The 21,921-nt window shown below is 35.0% G+C and overlaps 1 protein-coding gene across 10 annotated transcripts in view; it reads left to right on the top strand.

Annotated features, from left to right (window-relative positions):
- Positions 1–21,921, top strand: part of SSBP2 (single stranded DNA binding protein 2) — a 298,735-nt gene that overhangs the window by 191,162 nt on the left and 85,652 nt on the right. For 6 of the 10 annotated variants that reach the window (XM_029215891.1, XM_029215885.1, XM_029215889.1 and 3 more), the window contains one exon: positions 18,661–18,750. The exons of the other annotated variants lie outside the window; for them this stretch is intronic. In XM_029215891.1, coding sequence (XP_029071724.1) covers positions 18,661–18,750 — 90 coding nt within the window. The remainder of the gene's footprint in view (positions 1–18,660; positions 18,751–21,921) is intronic. 10 annotated transcript variants of the gene reach the window in all.

Here is a 21,921-nt window from a genome sequence, read left to right as displayed (position 1 = left end):
TTTGTTCTTTCATCCATGTTACAGTTGTGTGTTTTCCCACTGGACTCTCAAACACCTCTACTTGTATATCAACTCAAACTAGAAATAAATAATGAGAGAAACAATAGCTAATATTTACTGATCCCTTACTTTGTGCCAGGTATCATTTTAACTGCTTTATATGCATTAACTCATTATTCCTCCAACAAATCTATATGATAGGTACTATTATTATGCACTTTTTCTGAAGTAAGAACCATTGCTCTGAGAGTTTCAGTAACTGACCAGTGTCACACAGGATCCATGTTCTTCTGTTTTGTTTTTTTAACCATAGTACTATATTGTCTGAAACCTGAATTGATTGTTTCTCTCCTGGCTTCTCTTCTGTGTTCATTTCTTTGTATCACCATTTCTGCCATCCACTTTTCCAACTGAAAACCTGAATAATTTTACTTTTTTATAAATGTATTTATTTATTTTTGGCTGTGTTGGGTCTTCATTGCTGCGCGCAGGCTTTCTCTAGTTGCGGCAAGCGGGGGCTTCTCTTGTCGTGGAGCATGGGCTCTAGGTGCTCAGGCTTGAGTAGTTGTGGCTCACGGGCTCTAGAGCACAGGCTCAGTAGTTGTGGCACATGGACTTAGTTGCTCCACAGCATGTGGCATCTTCCCAGACCAGGGCTCAAAACCATGTCCCCTGCATTGGCAGGCAGATTCTTAATTACTGTGCCACCAGGGAAGTCCCAAAACCTGGATTATTTTAAATACTGGTGTCACTGCTTTCAGTTTTAACTCGTTCTTCTTTCCTCTTTTTACTGCCAAAGAAATATCACTATCATCATGTTACTGAGTTGCTTCATATCTTTGAGACATATAATAACTCTCTGTTACTCATTAAATCAAATATATCTTGATATATTTCCCAGAATTCCCAGCAACTGGTCCTAGCTCATATACACAACTCCTTTTTCCCCTGATTACCAGGGAGGGACTAATTTCCTATCTTCTGTAGTTTCTCTGTAGTTCATTGCTTCCTTTGTGCATTTTTCCATGTTCTTATTCTGGGCTGAATTTTTATTTATTTACTTTTATTCCTTTCTATCAGTTAACTTTCCTTCAAGATTCAGCTTAACCATGATTATCTTCCGTGAAGTTAATCCAATGGTTGGTTGTTTTCCTCTTAATGTGAGTTCCTATAGCACTTATAATAAGCTGTGTTCTGAATTACCTGTGCCTTTGGTGAGATACTGGTCTCCTGGATATTGCAAAAAGGACTGAGACTTCTCTGGGGATCACCTTATCAGAGCTGCATCAGGGAGTTAGTGTGTGGGGGATAGGTGGTGGTACCTCAACTTAGGTATGAATATCCATGTTTCTCACAAACATATAAGCAATATGTAATATTTTGCCAAGGCAATGAAATACAATACAGTTTATGAAAACTTCTTCCCCAACCTGAATGCTATTTGTTTCCTTATATCTCTCTTTACTTTCCACTTCAATGCAATTTCGGGGGTTAGAATGCACACAATATAGTTGGCTTTACCCCATAGCTATGTTTTTACCATTACATATTATACTTGATTATATGCATTACCTTACACTATTAAATAATTATTTCTTACTTTTTCTTTTCTACAATAAGCTTAAGAATAGAATCTTACATTCCACTTTACTCAACTACATCTTTCAAGTACCAAGTCTAAAATAGAAACATAATATGGGCTTCCCTGGTGGCGCAGTGGTTGAGAGTCCGCCTGCTGATGCAGGGGACACGGGTTCGTGCCCCGGTTCAGGAAGATGCCACATGCCGTGGAGCGGCTAGGCCCGTGAGCCATGGCCACTGAGCCTGCGCGTCTGGAGCCTGTGTTCCACAACGCGAGAGACCGCAACAGTGAGAGGCTCGCGTACCGTACACACACACAAAAAAAAGAAACATAATAAATATGTTTGTAAATTTCAAATGGAGCAAAAATAAGTTCCCTATATTTATTACTGTGCAGTGATAAATCTAAAACATCTAATATTTCTATACCCTTTCCCATCACCTAATATATATATTTAAGCTATGAACTTTCTCTAAGTACTGCTTTAACTATACCTTACAAGTTTTGATATGGAGGGCTTTTGTAGTTCAAATCTAAACAATTTTCCATTATGATTTTATATATTTAGAAGTATGTATTTTCAGTTTCTAAAAGTATACAGTTTGGAATAATAAGTTTTATTTCAAATTTTATTGCATTGTGTTCAAAGAATATAATCTATATCATATATATTCTTTGCTTTTTTATGCCTCTTTGTGGCCTAGTTTATGATCAATTTTTTATGAATATTCTAAGAGTGTTTGGAAAAAATATATATTTTCTATCTGTTGGGCGCTGGGTCTTATAAATGTCCATTAAATCAAGCTTGTTAATTATGGTCAAATGTAAGTTTTAGTTTGTTTAAATATATCAGTTTCTGAGAGGTCTCTTAATCTCTCACTGTGATGATGGATTTGTAATTTTGTAATCCTGTTTTGCTATATGTATTTTAAAAATATACTGCTAGATGCATTAAGGATCATTATAACTTGCTTGTAAATCATTCCTTTTATTCTTTAGACCCTCTTTTTATCTACTGATGCTTTTTATTTTTAGACAAAACATCTAGTCTTATCTAGTTGAGTAATCACCAATAGTGATTTCACAGTGAAATAAATAGTTATTTTATGGATCCATTTTCAAAATGGTGTTTAAAATGAAGTTAATGGCGATATGTGATTGGCAACCATATATTAGAACTTGATCTTGAAAATGAATTATGTGGTCATCTTACAGTAGTCAAATTACTATTCAGATGAAATGATGCTAAAAATAAGTTGACATTTCCCATGTAATAGCACCATTGATTCATGTTCATCACCTACAGTGAATGCTAACATGAAGATTGTATAATTTATTTCACTTCAGTGTCCTTTAAAACTGTCCAAGCCTATTTAGAAAATAGCAAAGCAAGTACCAGCTACATTGACTTCTGTCAACTTGTCTTCCAGGAACTTGATATGCTTGCTTGACATAAAAGAACATGGGCTAGTTTCGATTTAAGATATTTATTAATTCTGTAAATGACATAACACTTACTTTAGCCAGAACAAAGCATGTCATCATAATAGCATGGATTCAGTTCAGCCATTTTTTACTGACCACACTCCAGGCACAGCTCAGCGCTGAGTATACAAGAGAGGAAAATAGGTCTGACCATATAGGGCTAAGTATTTTCACACTGAACAGAGAAAATCTCAATGTAATATGGTTGGTACTACAAGAGAATTTATGCAAGAGTTACAGAAACCATAAATTCTTATTCATCATTTGCTAATGAAGGTATATATTGCTATAAGTACATGCCTAAGGTAGTGGTCAGTTGTTTTCTCTGTGATGTAAGAAAAATGGAAAAGAAGGACTTAAATGAAAAGAAGTGGGTTTAAGATTCAAGGTCAATCAAGAAGTGGGTTTAAAATTCAAGGTCAGTAAGATTGTTAAGGTAGTTAGCGGGCGTGGAATTTCCTTTTTGGAAGTACTCCCTAAGGGCCCAGTTGTCTGTTAGTAAATAAATGTTCTTGCTGAATATCTTACACGTTCTAAATTGAACGGATGCTTCTCCCCTCCCCTCCTTGCACTCTTCCCTCCAAATCTGATGCACATCCAATGCTACCTATCTCATTGCATCCTAGCGATGCTTATGCCAGAAATCTGGGTCATCCATGACATGTCCTACTTCCTTACTCCTGTTCTGTTGGCCTTCATCAATCCTGACACTTTTTTACCTTAAAACTTTTTTTTTTTTTTTTGCTGTACGCAGGCCTCTCACTGTTGTGTCCTCTCCCGTTGCGGAGCACAGGCTCCAGACGCGCAGGCTCAGCGGCCATGGCTCACGGGCCCAGCCGCTCCGCAGCATGTGGGATCTTCCCGGACCGGGCATGAACCCGTGTCCCCTGAATCGGCAGGCAGACTCCCAACCACTGAGCCACCAGGGAAGCCCTAAAACATTTTGAATCCATTCACATTTCTTCTCCACTGCTGCCCAAACACCTCAACATATCACTATGCTACTTCAGAAGAAATCTTCTCTTGCCCCCTCTATTTCATTTTCTCAAGGGAGCTATCAGAGTTACCTATTTAAAACAATAGATCTGATGATCATGTGCTTCTTTCTCAAAACACTTTGTTGACTTTGTATTGGTCCTATGATAAAGTTAAATTCATCTCTCATACCACACATTGGAATCACTGATTCAGCCACACTGACCTTCCTTAATATTTCTTATACTCTGTCACTACCCTGCCCACCCTAAGGTCTTTACTTTTTAATTCTTTTAGTTTGTAATAATTTAATTCTGCTGCCTCACTTTTTTTTTAACATCTTTATTGGAGTATAATTGCTTTACAATGGTGTGTTAGTTTCTGCTTTATAACAAAGTGAATCAGCTATACATAGACATATATCCCCATATCCCGTCCCTCTTGCATCTCTCTCCCACCCTCCCTATCCCACCCCTCTAGGTGGTCACAAAGCACCGAGCTGATCTCCCTGTCCTATGCGGCTGCTTCCCACTAGCTATGTATTTTACATTTGGTATTGTATATAAGTCCATGCCACTCTCTCACTTCGTTCTCTTTTTTGCCCCTTGATCACCAACAGTTTCTTCAGCTCTCTGCTTAAATTTTACTTCTAGGAAATGTTCTATAATCCTTTAAAGTACATCTCCTCCTTTCTTTTTCTAGCATTTATCACTCTGGTAAATAAATATGTGTGTAATTGTCTGTTTCCCCCTCTAAGATCATAAGCTCCTAGGAACAAGAACAAGGTCTACTTGGTATAGTATCAGACATGTAGTGGGCACAAATATTTGTTGGATAACAAGTGCACTAATGAGTGAAAATTATGAGGTCAAAAAATTGATTTAAAAAATATAAATAAACCTAAAACATCTCAATCATGTCATCACTTTAAACACTTCAAATTTTTGCAATTGAATTCAAAGCCATTTTATGTGGAAGGGCTATTAAAAATTTTTAATTCAAAATTTTTAATCCTTATTAACCACTATTTACAAAACACTATACCAAATGAATTTTGCCTGCTCCCAAAAAGCAAATTTTATCTTGTTTAAGGATAAAAATTTCTTATCTTGAGAGTATCCAAAAGAATGTGGTACAGTGTCTGAAGGCACATAGTTCCCTAAAAGGAATTTCAGATGTTTTGAGGGGTGTTGGCATACTCTAGAGCCTACTACCACTTTGTAATGTAAGATTTCGTATTTTTATTTTTAAAAGAAGTCACACTAGCTCTTTATGTTGAAACTGTACTTAACCATCCTTTTCTGATAACTAAATATCTTACATATTTTATATCAGTGAACATCAGTGACTACTGTAGAGCATTGCAGTTGAAGGTTAGAAAAAAATGGTAGATCAAGTTTGGCCAAATGTATCTTAACCACTGTCCCATGAGATTTACTTTTTAAATTAAAGCAAATCTTTAGCATGATTTTCTTTACCTTTGTTTCCATGTTTTAGTAGAGAGTACCAGTTATTTGCTGAATTTCTCATTTTTTAGTCTAATTAACTGTATATAGGTACTTTTTTTTTTTTTTTTTTTTTTTTTTGCGGTACGCGGGCCCCTCACTGTTGTGACCTATCCCGTTGCGGAGCACAGGCTCCGGACCTGCAGGCTCAGCAGCCATGGCTCACGGGCCCAGCCGTTCCGCGGCATGTGGGATCCTCCCGGACCGGGGCACGAACTCGTGTCCCCTGCATTGGCAGGCGGACTCTCAACCACTGCGCCACCAGGGAAGCCCTATAGGTACTATTTTTAGAATCTTTGATAGGTATTTTTTAGATTATCTCCCTACCAAAACATTACACAGATATAAAAGCACCCTTTGCAGGTATCCCTTAACCTGTATGTTTATACGTGCTAACATGTTGTTTTGCCTGTGGCCGCAATTAAATACCTCCAAACCCAGTGGCAGAATTAAGCCAAGTTATACTTTATATTAATAAAGATTTAGAAAACTGGTTCAGTGGCTTAGCCCCTGTTTCCAGTTTGGAGGCAATATAAACAAATATTTTCATTTATTATCTTATTATTATTTTCATTTTGTGACTTTTATAATCCATCTGTTATGCCACTTTCAAGAAAACAGTAACTAACACCTTTTAAAACTAAACAATATTTCTGTTCAAGTTACTTTCAAGTTCTCTTTTTATTCATAGTAACAACTTTTGAGGATATGAGATAAATGTTGAAGCTTTAAAAATTAATCTTTGTATGGAAATCATCCTAAAATATTGTGATGTAGTGAAATAATTTAAATTTCCTTTTTTTACACCTATTAAAATTTCTGCTTAAGCGTATTTGAACTGTTCATTCTAGGTAAAATTTAAGAACATTTAGAAATTTGTTGTATTAGGTGTATATTGTTTCAGGTCCATGCTAACAATGCTGTTAAAGGAAAAAACTCAGAATTACTGACTTTAAATTTCTTCCTATAGAAGCTGTAAATTACAAAAGAGAAAAAGATATTTCAGAGAAGGTGTGCCTTTTTTGTGTAAACTTTTTAACTGACTCATAAGGGATGTGACTTTTTAAAAGATAAGTATATAATGGTTATCTTCTCCCTGGAAAAATTAAATACACAAACAAAAATTACAATGATTCTTGCTATTGATACAGAGCTATACTTCCATGACTGTAATTTGTTCTATGACAAAGTTTTAAAAAAGAACTTCTTAAATAGAGTTTCTTTGGTCATGCAATCAGAATAAGCATGCCTTGGATGCTAAGACAAAGCCATTGTAAGATGACAGAGGAAACAATTGAGAGAGGGTGTACAGCAGACCATTGAGAGGAGGTCAGGACAGGTTAGTAGATGTGCCTTGGAGGTCTTAGAGACTGATAGTAGGTAACAGGCTTAGATATGTGCAAATGGTCATCATTAGGATACTAGAGAATGAGTAATGGGAATATTCTGCAGGTGCAAAAAGCTATGCATGGGGGTAGGGGAGGGGGCATGGCAAGAAATAACGAGTAGAGATCTAGACGGATGAACTGTTGGTGTCAAGGGAATCCAACTGCAAATACTGATGACTCGACTGTGGAAATGGAAGTCCAGTGGCAGAACATACTCCCTCAGAATTAATATGAGGAAAGAACTCAATAGAATGTTTTCCTCTTGTTTCTAAGGCAATGAGATGCTAATTAGATGGGAACTGGGACTGAAAGCCCAGCAAAAGGAAGTAAGAAATGGACCTTTTTCTGGTACAAGGATTGAAGCTGGATCCTAGTTTCTTTGAATCAGTGTACTGGGTCAGGGACCATTAGAAAAGTTGACATGATGGTGAATCCTAAACTATGGTTTCAGTTCTCTTTGTATTCTCCCTATCCTAGGAGCTAGCTTGGCTGGAATCTAGATGGGATTGGTGGAGCCTTCAGTTAATAGTTAAGGAGTTATTCCTTTGTGGATAAGAAGAAGGCAGAGTTAGAGTCCCGGCAGGCAGTTATAGCTGAAGAAAAGATGCTTCATGTGCCATTCTTCTCACTATGCTTCCCTACTCTTAACTGTGGAAGGGAAATTTTGTGAGATTTGTGAGACCAAGAATACCACAAAAGTAAGCTTTGTTAAACCTGGGAGATACTTTTGTTTATTTTTAATCAGAAGGACAGTTGATTTAATCAAAATCATAGTATTTGCAAACAAGCACTGTGCAACAGGGCAAGTACAATAACCTCTAAGGACACATAGAGTTCCCTAGTTTCTAGATGCCCCATGGAAAATGTTCTTCAAAATGAAATAGTAATTTTGGGGGAGGGGTGTATTAGTTTTCTATTGCTAACTTAACAAACCGCCACAAATTTAGCAGCTTAAAAGTTTATTATCTCACAGTTCTGTAGGTCAGAAGTCTGGGTTGACTAAGCTGTTTTCTCTCCTCTAGGTCTCATCAGGCTGAAATCAAGGTCTGGGCCTGCTGGGTTCTTCCTAGAAGGCTCTGAGAAGAATCCACTTTCAGACTTATGTAGGTTGCTGGTAGAATTCAGTTCCTTGTGGTTGTAGGAGTCGGCCAGAGGCTGCTCTCAGATTCTAGAGACCACCACATTCACAGGCTCCAGGGATTAGGGCATGGATATCTTTGGGGGCTATTCTGCCTACCACAGAGGAAAACAATTTTTTGCCAAGGGATGATTCTGATTATCCAGTTTCTCTTACCAATAAGAATATCTAGACCCCAAACAACTAGAAGCTTAGGGATTTTTATACTGAATCAATAGTGTAGAAAAGAGACAAAGGCTTCCATCTTTGAGGTCAAAAAGGAAAAAGTAGGGCAATGACCAGAATCTATAACTGTTAAAAACTTGTGAAAGAGGGTAACAACACTAGTATTTCTAACAACTTTTCCTTGTTTTTCCTTTAAACTATGGTATTATGAAATACTGTTTAAGGTTATTTTTATTAAATGTTTGACTAAAATGTTAGTTTGTGGATTGGGGTGGGGAGAGGGTGTTTAATGGAAAAGCTCACAGATAGGCCTATAGTTTGACTTTGTGGCCATAATGCAGGCTTAATGCTGTAATAACAATTTGCCCAACCTCTGAAATTCATATGAAGACAGTAAGTGCTTCTTGATCCCTGAACTTATATGAATGCTAAAAATGGTGTCTTAAATATCCCCATTTTATTTCATTTTTAAACAGAAAATTTTATATGCTATTTATATGAGTTTCCTTAGTAACTCATAATTTTGAGGAGTAATTGCACTAGGTTCAAAATTCTTTGTGATCAGAATGAATCTGTGCATCTTAGAACATAGCAGGTACCTAATATTTGGGATGCATGTACAGAAGTGAAGATATCACCTAGAACTTAATTGTCCCAGAGCAAATTCTTTATGTCAGCCCTTTTTCTTTCTTTTTCTTTTTTCTTTTTAAATTTAATTTATTGAAAATACGGAGGTGGAGAAGAGTTCATGTGGTAGTGCAGAGTCCCTAAATTCATCTTGGGAAGTACAGTCTTAGCACTTGTTTAAGCTGAATTTTTCTCTACATTACTGCAGATTGGAGCCTAATTTCATTAGCTTATTTCAATTATATTTTTTTGTACATGTTATTTTGAAAATTTTCAAACCTATAGGAGAGTTTAAAAATAGTACAATGAACACCAAATACCCCCTCACCTAACTAAATCTACCAATTTGTTAGCCCTTTTTCTTATAATCTACCTTTTCTGATTAAAGCTGAGTAGAGAATTCAGGGAACCTGATTTCTGAACCATGAAACTGCTGTTTTGAAAATTAACAACTAAATTAAAGGCTGCCTGCTAAAGTATTCTTTAGGAATGAAATAATCACTGTGTTTATCAGGGTCTTTTTGCATTTCTCCTGCATTTAAAACATTTTTTAGCACCTGTAGCTGCTTCGCTTTTGCTGCCTGTCATATTTCCCATGCTTCTTGGCTTTCATATGAAAAAGTTAACATTTTGTAGAATTTACCAGCCATTCAAAGCACTCTTTTTCTTCTGCATGGCAAACATCAAGCTGTAATACTTAGATCAACTCTTTTACACTTTATGTTTCTAGGCGCTCAGGGGCTACTGTTAATTTTGTTTTTAATGCTCTTTCTGGGTCTGTCCCTGTTTTGGAAGCCTAAAGGGTTGAATACTATACTCTGGATAATTGTTTTTGTGAAAGCACATATAAAATATTTCTAAAACAAGCCTAAAAAGTACACAATAGTCAGTGATGCTGGTTCTCTGGACTCTAAGAGGGTGACTGAGTGGAGTGGGCTAGGGTAGAAGCATGTGGCTCTAAAAATAAACTTGTGAAGACAATGCTAATAAATGCCCAGGATTAATGAAAGTGATTTTTAGATTACTTCTAGGATCTAACTTTCCAAAACAGAAAAACTGGTTCTTCATGGTCTGAAAATTAAAATGTTTCATGTCTTATTAAAATAAGAGTTCTTTTTTTAAGTTAGAAATACTTGCATTTTATTTAACCTTAAATTTTAGGGATTAGGTTTGTCTTAAGTTAGCATTTGGTCTTGTTTTATAGCTATTGACAAAACTGGCAGTGTGTATTTTTAATCTATAATAATTTTTATTTATATTAGAAATATGAAACTTCAGAAAGTGTGTGAATGTTTTATTAAAAAATCAATCAGTTATATCATTCTAACAGTTAATTTTATGTATCCACCCACCATCTTCGGTAGATTATTTTTTACCATTTCCGTAATTATAATCATACACCCAATTCTATATTTGGCATGTTTTACATAGCACTATATCATAAATAAACTCCTATGTTTCCCAAATAATTCCACTTGTAACTACGATTTTTAATAGTTGAAAAATGTTCTATCATGTTTAGACACATATATGTTTTATATGTGCTACAATTTATAGAAATATTATATTATTGCTGAATTTGGGGGTTACCTCGAATATTTCTTACTATAAATATATGACAGTGAACATATTTTATGCATACTGTTTTTCTCATAGTTCAGGATTTATATTTGGATAGTGTCTGAACAGAAGGATTACTTAGTTAAAATTTATTAATTTTTTTATAGCACATGATATATACATGAAGTGTGCTTTCTACAAGTGTACCAACCAGGTTCCCATGCCACTAATAACCTATTAAAATCCTGTCCTATCAAGATTCCTAAGCATATTTCCCAAGTTATCAATAATATCATAACTATTTACTTAGTTGCTAAAAACATTTGCAAAGAATGACCCTTTAAGGTTTGCCAGATCTTTGCTTTACATCTATTAACTGAAAAGATTTCCCCCCAACTTTCTAGCATTAGAAAAAAATAACCTATGTATGATCATTGAGAAGGTTCATCTCACTCTAGGCAAGAAATTTAAAGATCAGTACCTAGAAATGGAATGGAAACATTTGGGAATTATAAATATCAAGAAAACATTCTTCAAATCTTTAGAAGAGAAAAACAGATTACACCCCAAGGAACAAAAATCAGGATGGCATCAGACTTCTCTGGAACAGTAAATACCAGACAATGGTGGTGTCTATAGTTTTGATGAGAGTCAAAAAAAGACATTTGCACATATAAGGATTTCGAAAATGATATTCATACATCCTCTAGCCAACTAAGAAGTATATAAAAATTAAAACTCGTGAGTAGCACAGTTATGTTATTGTTTTAAACTGATAGGGAAAAAAAACTAGACAAAATTGGAGTTGTTTTTGATACTGAAAGTATAATTATAAAACTGAACGTAGAGGTCAAAAATTACTACTGAAAGCAGAGACGATGAAAACAAAAAGTTTATGCCTAAAACTCCAGATGTTTATAATAAGGGTTAGGAAATGGAAGAGGGAGATGTAGAATAGGAAGAGAAAGCTAACTTCATTTTTCATAAAGAAACATAAACGATATTATTGTTTGTCTTAATGTTGGTACCTTTAAAGCTTAAGATAAAAAAAAGTTTCTTTTTTCTAATTTTAAAGGACATCTCATTAGATGCATATGAGAGTGCTTTTCTGCTAACAAGTGAAACAGGTAGATAAAATACAGCATAAAGTTTAAAAATAAATGGACGGGAGATGATTTGATATATGAACACACAAAAAAGCTGAGTTTGCAATGTCAATTTTGGGCAAAATAGATTCAAGGCAGTGATTATTAAACATAAAAAAGAAAGGAGAAATGGACAAGCAACAATAATAGGGTATTATGTATATTTGAAAGAGCAAGGGGACAAAAATTAGAGATAATATAAAGATATTATGCAAATGGATAAAAATGTAGAGCAGGAACATGGATATTTTATTAAATATCCCTGGGAAATTATGAAAATTGGTCATTGATTAGACCACAAAAAAATTATTCAACAAATTCCTAAATACAGAAGTTGTATAGTATATCTTACCTGGACACAATTGGGAAAGCTAGAAATTAAAAAGGAAAATACAACCTCCAACCATTTGTAAATTAAAGTATATCTTTGGTTAAATCTACAAGGTTTGATATTGGTGTTCTCGTTTTTTTCTAAGTCATCTAATCAGTATAATTTTGGTTTCCAGTTATATCCAGTAACTCTTTGGGAAATCGAAATTATACTATTGGATGATTTAGGAAAAAAATCATGAACACTACCATCAAACCTTGCATATGCAATCAAAGGTAAATTCAGAGCAAAATTTACAGTTTTATATTCTTTATATTTAAAAAAAAGAAAATAAATTAGTTACTAATCTATTAAGAATTTTGAAAATGAACGAAACCTTTTTTACAAAAAAGGAAAATAGAGATAATTTTTTAAAGAAGAAAACATATTAATTAAACAGAAAAAGAAAGGGAACTAATAGAACAATTCCTGGCAAAGAGATAATGATGAGAACACTAATTCAATTTAGGAGAGAGAAAACAAGTCATCATCTGTCTAGTGCCAGCAGTTCAGTAAGGCAGTCCAGGGCAGGCGGGCAGGCTGTGCTCCACAAGTCATCCAGAGACTAAGGCTAGTGGGTGCTCTGCCATTGTTCAGGACATTGGTTTTGTAGGCATGACAGAAATTAGATCTCCAGTTAAAAAGTAGGAGGCAGTCTAGAAGTGGTGCATACCTCTTCGGCTCACATTAGTAAGAGCCTAATTCTTGGTGAGAGCAAGGGAGACTGAGCAATGTAGTGTAGCTGGGCTGCCAGGTCTCTGGCTACAGTTCTATTACCATAAAAGAAGAGGGAAACAGATGTTTGTGGTCTACTGGCAGTCTCTCACAGCTGCTACAGAGGACCTTTTTAAGCATATGAAAGTGGTGTGTATATGAATAAAACTAAAAATCTCAATGAAATGAAGTTTTCTGGGAAAAATATAAGTGAACAGAATTGAAGTAAATAGAAGTAGAAAATATAAAAAGAATAATGGCCATAATTACTTCCAAAATTGCCTTTGTATTCAGGCAGTTTTACCCGCTGCATATTTTTTAACTTTACAAAGTAGATAAACACCATATTATGTAAATTTCTTCAGGGCATTCTAAAAGAGTTTGCAATCCAGTCCATTTTGAGAAGGTAGAATAATCCTAATGCTTAAATTTGAATAATCCAGCAAGGAATTTTCTAAACCTGTCTCATTTAGAATATAGACGTAAAGATCCTAAATAAAATATTAGCTAATATAATTCATTAGCCTATTAAAAGGATCATCCATGATGATCAAGCATGACTTATCTCATAAATACAATGATGGTTTAAGGAAACTATCAATATATAATTACTTATATCCCAAAAGAAAAACCAAATGGTACCAATCAAATATGAAAAGGCAAAGTGTCTTTGCCCAAAGAAAACCAGGGGCTTCCCTGGTGGCGCAGTGGTTGAGAGTCCACCTGACGATGCAGGGAACACAGGTTCGTGCCCCGGTCCGAGAAGATCCCACGTGCCACGGAGCAGCTGGGCCCATGAGCCATGGCCGCTGAGCCTGCGTGTCCGGAGCCTGTGCTCTGCAATGGGAGAGGCCGCAGCAGTGAGGGGCCCACGTACCACAAAAAAAAAAAGAAAAAGAAAACCAAATAATACCCATCAAATATGAAAAGGCAAAGTCTCTTTTATTATTCCTGATCTTTGAAAATTGTTTTTAAAATACTAGGCATAGAAATATTTCTTAGTATAATAAAGAACATGTCTTCAACCAACAGCTAAAATATTTAACTGTGCTCTGCATTAAAATTGTGAAGACAGGAAACCTACTACAGGGCCCTGATTAACCACGGTTTTGATTTCTGCAGTTTTAGTTACAGTCAACCAAGTTTTGAAAAAAATTAAATGGAAGATTCCAGAAATAAACAATTCATAAGTTTTAAAATGTGGACCATTCCGAGTCGCATGATGAAGTCTCACTATGTCCTGCTACATCCTGCCTGGGACGTGAATCATCCCTTTGTCCAGCTTGACCCGCCCATTAGTCACTTAGCAGCCGTCTGGGTTATCAGATACAGTGTAGTGGTATCACAGTGCTTGTATTCAAGTCACCCTTATTTTACTTAACAATGGCCCCAAAGCACAACAGTAGTGATGCAGGCAATTCAGATATGGCAAAGAGAAGCTGAAAAGGGCTTCCTTTAAGTGAAAAGGTGAAAGTTCTCAACTTAATAATGAAAGAAAAGCAATCATGCTGAGGTTGCTAAGATCTATGGTAAGAAGGAGTCTTCTATCCGTGAAATTGTGACAAAGGAAAAAGAAATCTGTGCTAGTTTTCACACCTCAGACTGCAAAAGTCATGCCCACAGTGCATGCTAAGCACTAGTTAAGGTAGGAAAGGCATTAAAATTTGTGGGTGGGAGACATGAACAGAAAACGTGTTCTGATTGACAGCATTGTGTTGGGCCAGAAAGCATATCGAGCCTCTACAGAGACTTCAGCAAGAGATCCTCTGAAACAAGTGACACCAAGCCATTTACTGCTAGTAAGGGAATGGTTACACAGATGCAGGAATAGGTGTAGATCAGAAAATATAAAAATTACTAGAAAGGCTGCTGAAGAAGCTGCTGCCGCATTTCTGGCAGAGGTGAGGAAGTTGATTAAGGAGAGAGACCACATTCACATAACTTTTATCACAGTATATTGTTATAATCGTTCTATTTTATTATTAGTTATTGTTAATCTCTTACTGTACCTAATTTATAAATTAAACTTTATCATAGTTATGTATGTATAGGAAAAAACAATATATATAGAGTTCAGTACTATTGCAGTTTCATGCATCCATTAGAGGTCTTGGAATCTATCTCCACAGATAAGGGAGTCTACTGTATGACCATTTTAAATGTTTCTCAAAAAATACTTATATCTGACTTAAAAATAGTATAAGTGTGTTAATAGTAAAGACAAATAATTCTCTGCCTGGTCTCTTCCTACCTACTCTTACCTTTAATCCTCCTTCCAATTTCTAATAAGTATATCACTATTTTAGCTCCTCTGTTATTACCTTCACAATTTTACATATACTTAAGGTATTTTTTCCTTTTCCACCAAATGTAGACTTTATATCTTGATTCCCCAGTGTATAGTTAGGCAGCTGGTTCTGTACCATCCTTAGTAACTAAAACTGTTAGTTATTTAATGTGTAGAATCTTGATAAACGCTAATTATGTTTTAATCAATTGCATCTTAATTTTACTTTTAAGCAAAATTTTATTTTACGCCTATTGTTTTGAAACCTCCTTACAGAAGTATATACAACTTTTTTTTTCTACCAGAGGCCACTAGTGATAATAACTAAGGTCAAAATAAGAACTCTTCTAGCTTTTATTTCAGATTTTTATTTAAGAAGGAAAATATAAAATAACAGTATACATCTCTGTTCTTTAAATTCAGAAATAGGGAATTAGAGAATAAAAGTTATTATTAAAATTCAATTATATAATAGCATTTAAGAGAAGGGGCAAAATGGGAAATGGTGCTGGACATATATACAAGGGAAAATAAATAACACAGAGAGGAAGGGGCACAGATTGACTTGTGCCTTCTTATAGGTAGAAAGATATAAAAACAGAAAGTCCAAGAGAGGAGACTTAAACAAAGATAAATATATAGCAACATGAAGAAAGATTTCCTGGTGATTCTTTAAAGTTCATTTTAATATATCCCTGGAAAAGCAAATAATTGTTCCATAATTTAGTTCATTTGAAAACACCAAATTTAATATATTGTATTTATAAAAAGCAGGTAAAAATTATATTAGTGATTTGGGAAAATATTTTAAAAGTAAAGTTTTCACTTCCAAAAAACCTTGAAATTCAAGTCACTTGACAAAGTAAATGATTTGAAAGAGCAGTTAGAAAATACATATGTGAAAGTATATGTTAAAAGCATACAAAGTAAACTAGTAAAAAGAAAAAATACTTTTAATGCTAATTAATATTTTTACATTGCTCCAAAGTCTTATGTATTCAGTTTAGTTAGAAGTATTTTACAGCCATATTATTTATATGTCTTTCTTTTTTACAAGAGAGAGAATATAAAAAGTCAACCCTAAATAATTGTGGATATATTATATATAAAGGATTTTCCATGGTATTCTAATGGAAATTCACACAAATCCAGCAAAACTAATGTTTTGCAGTAGTTTTTAGTATAATTAAATTATTTGCTCTCCTTTTTTAATTCGGTCACAAACCCCCAGAATAATATTATACATATTTTATGATTTAGAGCCAGCAACAACTTTCTGTGGATCCTCAAGTCATGAGATAAATTTTTCTCATGAGTTGGAAGTAAACTTGAGACAAGTCTCAGAAATTCCAGCAATGAAACCCAGAAAATGTGGTACTTCTCCCATCTACGTTAAGCTCTAATCCCCAAAACTTGATTCTTATTTAGCTTACAGTTTCAAAGCATGTATTATTTATTATTGCTACCGTATATAAATGAGCAAGTTAGGCAGTTTGAGAAATATATTCTTTTACAAAACTTAGAGTACCATTTAGTGTAACTCTTCAGTGTTTATTATCAGACTAGTATTTGTTATTGATCAACATGGTGTACCAAATGGTACTCTAAGCTTGAGTCCACACAGTACAATAAAGGAGGGAATTATCCCTTGTCAATAAATCCCAGAAGAATGGATGGATAATTTAGCTCAAAAATGTGATCCACAAAGTGAAGTTTGGACTGCAGTGCTCTATACCAGTGCTTTGTATTGGGTAAATAAACTGGATAATTACTAGTATTCTGTTCACTTCAATTTGTGTCCTTAGGCCAAGCCTAGAAATTGCTGTTACACCAGAAAACTAAAGCATCATGCTCTATACTAGAAATTATGTAGCTATACTTGCCAGGCAACAAGAATTGCAGGAGAAATAGCATCTTTGAACAACACTAAGGAGGTGCAGCAATTCACTGAATTCTGCTTTGTTTTTGTAAACCTGCTCAACATTGTAGTATACATTTCTATAAAAGCATAGGTGACTGTGTTTTACAAACTTGTCTCTCTTTTTATGTAAGTCTTTTTTATTGCAAAAACAAGTTTCTGTTCTGCAATTAATTAGAACAATAGTGACATCCTATGTCTAGCTTTCAGTACTAAGAGCAACTTCCCCATTAAAATAATTGACTGTCAAAGGATGTAGATCAAATCTTTCTTCCTAGATCTGCCTGTAACCATATATATTTAAACTAAAAGAAGATAAATGTTTGGTGGTAACTTTTTCTCTTACTCTAACGTTGTGTATTAAATTTTATGCAAGTTTAATTAAAATGAAAAACAGTTTGCCTTTCATTTTTTTAAAAACGTGAGTGTTGATATTATAACGCAAAATAGAGCTATCTGACAAATGGTAGGTATTCAATTAATGTACACTGAATGAAATTGCATGTTTTTGCTTAAAATGGGATGATAGATTGATGTTTCATCTTAATATCTAAGAAATATTATTTCTCCTTTTATACTTCTGTGCTTTATCAGAAGTTTAGAATGTTGGCATTCATAGGTAACCAACATTTTAGATAACCACATTTAAATCTAGGTTTCCTCAGGAAATACTAAAATCATTGGCTTTCAGTGATAATAACTTCCACTACTATAGAATAAACATGTTTTAGTATTTTTATCAATTTATATATTGGGAAATACATGCTACAAATATACTGAGATATTATATCTTCTAATGGAATATTAATTCATGAATGAATAAACTGATCTACAAGTGAGAAAAGTACAACAAATACACTAGATCCAGGATTTGTTTTGAGTTCTTCTCATAACAGAACTGTTGAATTCATACTGATCTGTCTTCAGCATATTTCTGCTCCCTTCTTGGCTGTTCTTAGTATTTGTAATGTGTCTAACGAGATTGAGGGATGAAATCCATGGTTGTAAAATAGTTGTATGTATTACTGCTCTATGTAAGAGTTAAATCTAAAACCTTGACTTGACTACAAAGAGCCTATCCCAAAGTTTTTCATATTCCTATTTCATGAAGCCATAGGATTCCATGAAATAATTTGCAAGTAAAGTAGACTTTGAATTTTTCAATCTGATTTTTTCATAATCTGTTTATCTGAGACTAATCTCTCCAAATCTAGTTCCTTTCTCTTATTCAATCTCCTAATTACTTTTTCATCCTCACCACCCTGTTTTTTGCTATCAATTATATTTTGGCTACCAATTATAGTATATCAGAAAGTGAATAATGTGCGTGTTGCCACCTATAGACAGAGAAGTAATTATACTTATTTATGACAGAGAAAAGCATAATCTAAACAGAGTTCTTTTTTCCAACTCCTACAACCACCATTTTCAAACTTGTTACTTAAATATTTATCTATTTGTTGTTGATGTTGCCATTTCAGAAGGCTGTGCCTTAAAATAAAGCATTTACTTAAACTTCTATCACTTTATCATTTTATTTGCCTTTTATATTTTACTCAAATATACTATCTTATTAAAGTTCTGTGATTTCAAAAAGTTTAAAGAGACCTGTTTAAGCCAAATAACTTAGTCATATCCTAAACTAACTGCTACATCTTAGTTTACCTCTGGAGTGGGGGAAATTACCAATATTTGTTCCCAGGAATGAAAAGCTTCCCTTCCTACAGTCTATTATCATCAGTCTTTTGTTCTGTGCCTTCTCTGTAATGATATAGGTTTGTTTCTCCTTTATTCTTTGCAGAGTGCTGCAGCAGCTCCCAGTCCAGTGCTAGGAAACATTCCCCCAGGAGATGGCATGCCAGTAGGTCCTGTACCACCAGGGTTCTTTCAGGTACTCAGAGAAACTCTGACTAGGAATGTTAAGGCATAGGAACTCCTGTTCGATTTTATTGAAATATATGAAGGAGAATGAGGCTATTTTAATCCTTAAGGTAAACATAATGCTGTGCAGCCAACTCTTGATTATTCAGAGACCGGTTATCTTGTATGTAGATTAGCCCTTCCTTCCAATATTTTCTTTATTGTCAAATTTTTATTCATATATTTTACCATTTCACTGTGCAAGTAAGAAAGAAAGGTAGCTGAAATGCAAATTAGCTAAGCTAACTGTGGTGAAGATTTGGTGGGAGAAAAGGCTAATGGATGAGGTTTTGGAATGATATATGGATTTTAACTATCTAAGCCATCCATATCTCCACAGACTAAAGATAATCAAGATTTGGCTGTACTTTCACATTATGGCTAAGTCATAACCTATTCATTTATCAAAATTATAGGCTATAACAAAATATTTTGAGAATCATCTTTGTGGCTTTTAAACTGGAATTTTTATCAATATCATTATATAACATTTATAAAATCAGATTTTAAAATACATGTTAGTATTTTAAATTTGCAACAAGCGCATTTATTTTAGCAAAAGATGATAATGATTTTAGAATTACATCACTTTTCAATTTTATGGCATCCACATTTTTTTTTTTTTTTTTTTTTTTTTTTTGCGGTACGCGGGCCTCTCACTGCTGCGGCCTCTCCCGTTGCAGAGCACAGGCTCCGGACTCACAGGCTCAGCAGCCATGGCCCACGGGCCCAGCCGCTCCGCGGCATGTGGGATCCTCCCAGACCGGGGTACGAACCCGTGTCCCCTGCATCGGCAGGCGGACTCTCAACCACTGCGCCACCAGGGAAGCCCTATGGCATCCACATTTAAATCTGACAGTTTTTTAACCCAAAGCTACATAGATTCTGAAGTTTATTTTTTTTAACTCCATAGTTAATTTTATAACACCCTTTGAGAAAATTAGGAAGAATTTAGGAGTTAAGAACTGCAGTTGGAAGGCATTACGGGAATTAATGTTATATGCTATATTGTTAATGAATTACATCAGGTACTTATAAACTAATTTGTCACTTTAGTGTTTTATATTTTCAAAGTCCTTGATAATCATGTTAATTAATACATACCATCATTTCAGTGTAGATCAATGTACTTTATAAATGTGAAAATGGAGAAATAAAATTATAAGTAATTTTCCACAGTACAGCAATTGAATAAAAAAAGTCATAATTAGAACCTAGTACTAAGTCTGAAATGTAAAGTCCTTTAGGATATGCTATTTGTCTGGCTACTGTATATTAATATTCAAAAGTCTTAGAGCTCACATTCTGTCTTGAGGCCCCTTTCTTAAAATCTAGGAACATATTATAACTCTTGGTTATTAATTAAACAATCACTGTTTAAGATAATAATAATAGCCAACACTTAGTAACTGCTTACTGTATGCCATGCTTTGTTCTAAATATTTCATGTGTATAAACTCTTAATCCTCACAATAACCTAGGGGTAAAGTAAGTATTATCATCATTACCATTGCACAGATGAAAAAACCAAAGCATGTAAGCAGTTTGCACAAAGTCAGAAAGTCACAGGACGGGGATTCAAGGCAAGGCTTTCTGAACTTCTGCCATTGACTTTACCTTTTAAAGTTCATAGTTGATCGTTACTCATAAAATATTTCTAGCTCATTTTATATTTTTTCCTCATGCTCTTATTTCTCTTACTAAGGATAGATTGGAGTCAGGGAGTAAATCAGAAGAGTTTATCTACTTACAAGAGCTAGCAGAAGCTCTCTAAGTGGCACTTTAAAAAAGAGGCAGTGGGTTGGGAAGGAAGCCAAATTCTTCCTAGGGTTAAGCAAAGATGTATAAACCTATACATTTTCATTTTTACATTTTGTAGAATGAACCATTCTTCCCTTACCTGCCTTCTGCCTGAGTCTTGATAAGAGTAGTTGAAACAGAATTAACTTCTGTTTTAATCCAATTAGATAAACACTTGACTACTACTAGATGCCAGGCACTGTGGTAGGCGTATAAAAATGAGTGTGTATAATACGTACCTTCCTGAAGCTCACTGTCTAGCCAGCGAGTCATTATTAAAAATAAATAACTGTAATACAGCAAGATATGGGCTGTAACAGAGTAAAGTTCTGTGTTGACCTAGAAGAGAGAGCTATAAAGTCTGCCTGAACTGGAGCTAACAGTGGTTTGGAAAAAGTTTTCCAAGAAAACAACAAGCAGAGGAATGATATTCCAGAAAGTGGGAAAAGTATAAGCAAAAGTGTGGAAGCATCAGAATGACCTGTGCAGAGGCGTTCAGGGTAATATGAATGGAAAGTAGAGGGGAGGGCAAGCAGGAATTCCTGGAAATGAAATTGGAAGATAAGCTGTAGCATCTTGAGAAGGGCCTTATATGCCATGTTAAGAACTTGAGTCTTTATTCAGTAGGCATGTAGGAACTGTCAGACATCTTTAAGAAGGGCAGTGACCTGAATTCAAACTATAGATTTAGGCTTTTTTAGGCACCTATGATATAGTTGTATACAAAATCCCTGCCATTAAAAAACTTACACTGTGGTGAATGAGAGAGAGAGAGACAAGGCAATTAGAATTTACAAAGAAAATGGCTATATTAAATGAGTAGTGCGTGTTTTTAGAGCACAGCAGGAGGCCACCAAACCCAATCTTGGGAGAGTCATTGTCAGAAAAATATTGTCAAAACTGTAAATAGGGCTTCCCTGGTGACGCAGTGGTTAAGAATCTGCCTGCCAATGCAGGGGACACGGGTTCGATCCCTGGTCCGGGAAGAACCCACATGCCATGGAGCAATGAAGCCCGTGCGCCACAACTACTGAGCCTATGCTCCAGAGCCCACGAGCCACAACTACTGAGCCCACAAGCCACAACTACTGAGCCCGCCATGCCACAACTGCTGAGCCTGCGCACCTAGAGCCTGTGCTCCTCAACAAGAGAAGCCACTGCAATGAGAATCCTGCGCAACGCAAGGAAGAGTAACCCTGGCTCGCTGCAACTAGAGGAAGCCCGTGCACAGCAGCGAAGATCCAATGCAGCCAAAAATAAATAAATAAAATAAATTTTTAAAAAAATAAAAAGAGAAAATAACAGGCATGAATTCCAATTGAGACTATGCTAATAACCAGAA

The sequence above is a fragment of the Monodon monoceros genome, unplaced genomic scaffold, assembly GCF_005190385.1.
Source record: "Monodon monoceros isolate NGI ecotype Baffin Bay Population unplaced genomic scaffold, NGI_Narwhal_1 Super_Scaffold_12, whole genome shotgun sequence".
In the NCBI taxonomy this organism is placed as follows: Eukaryota; Metazoa; Chordata; class Mammalia; order Artiodactyla; family Monodontidae; genus Monodon; species Monodon monoceros.
This window is presented reverse-complemented; position numbering and strand designations above follow the sequence as displayed.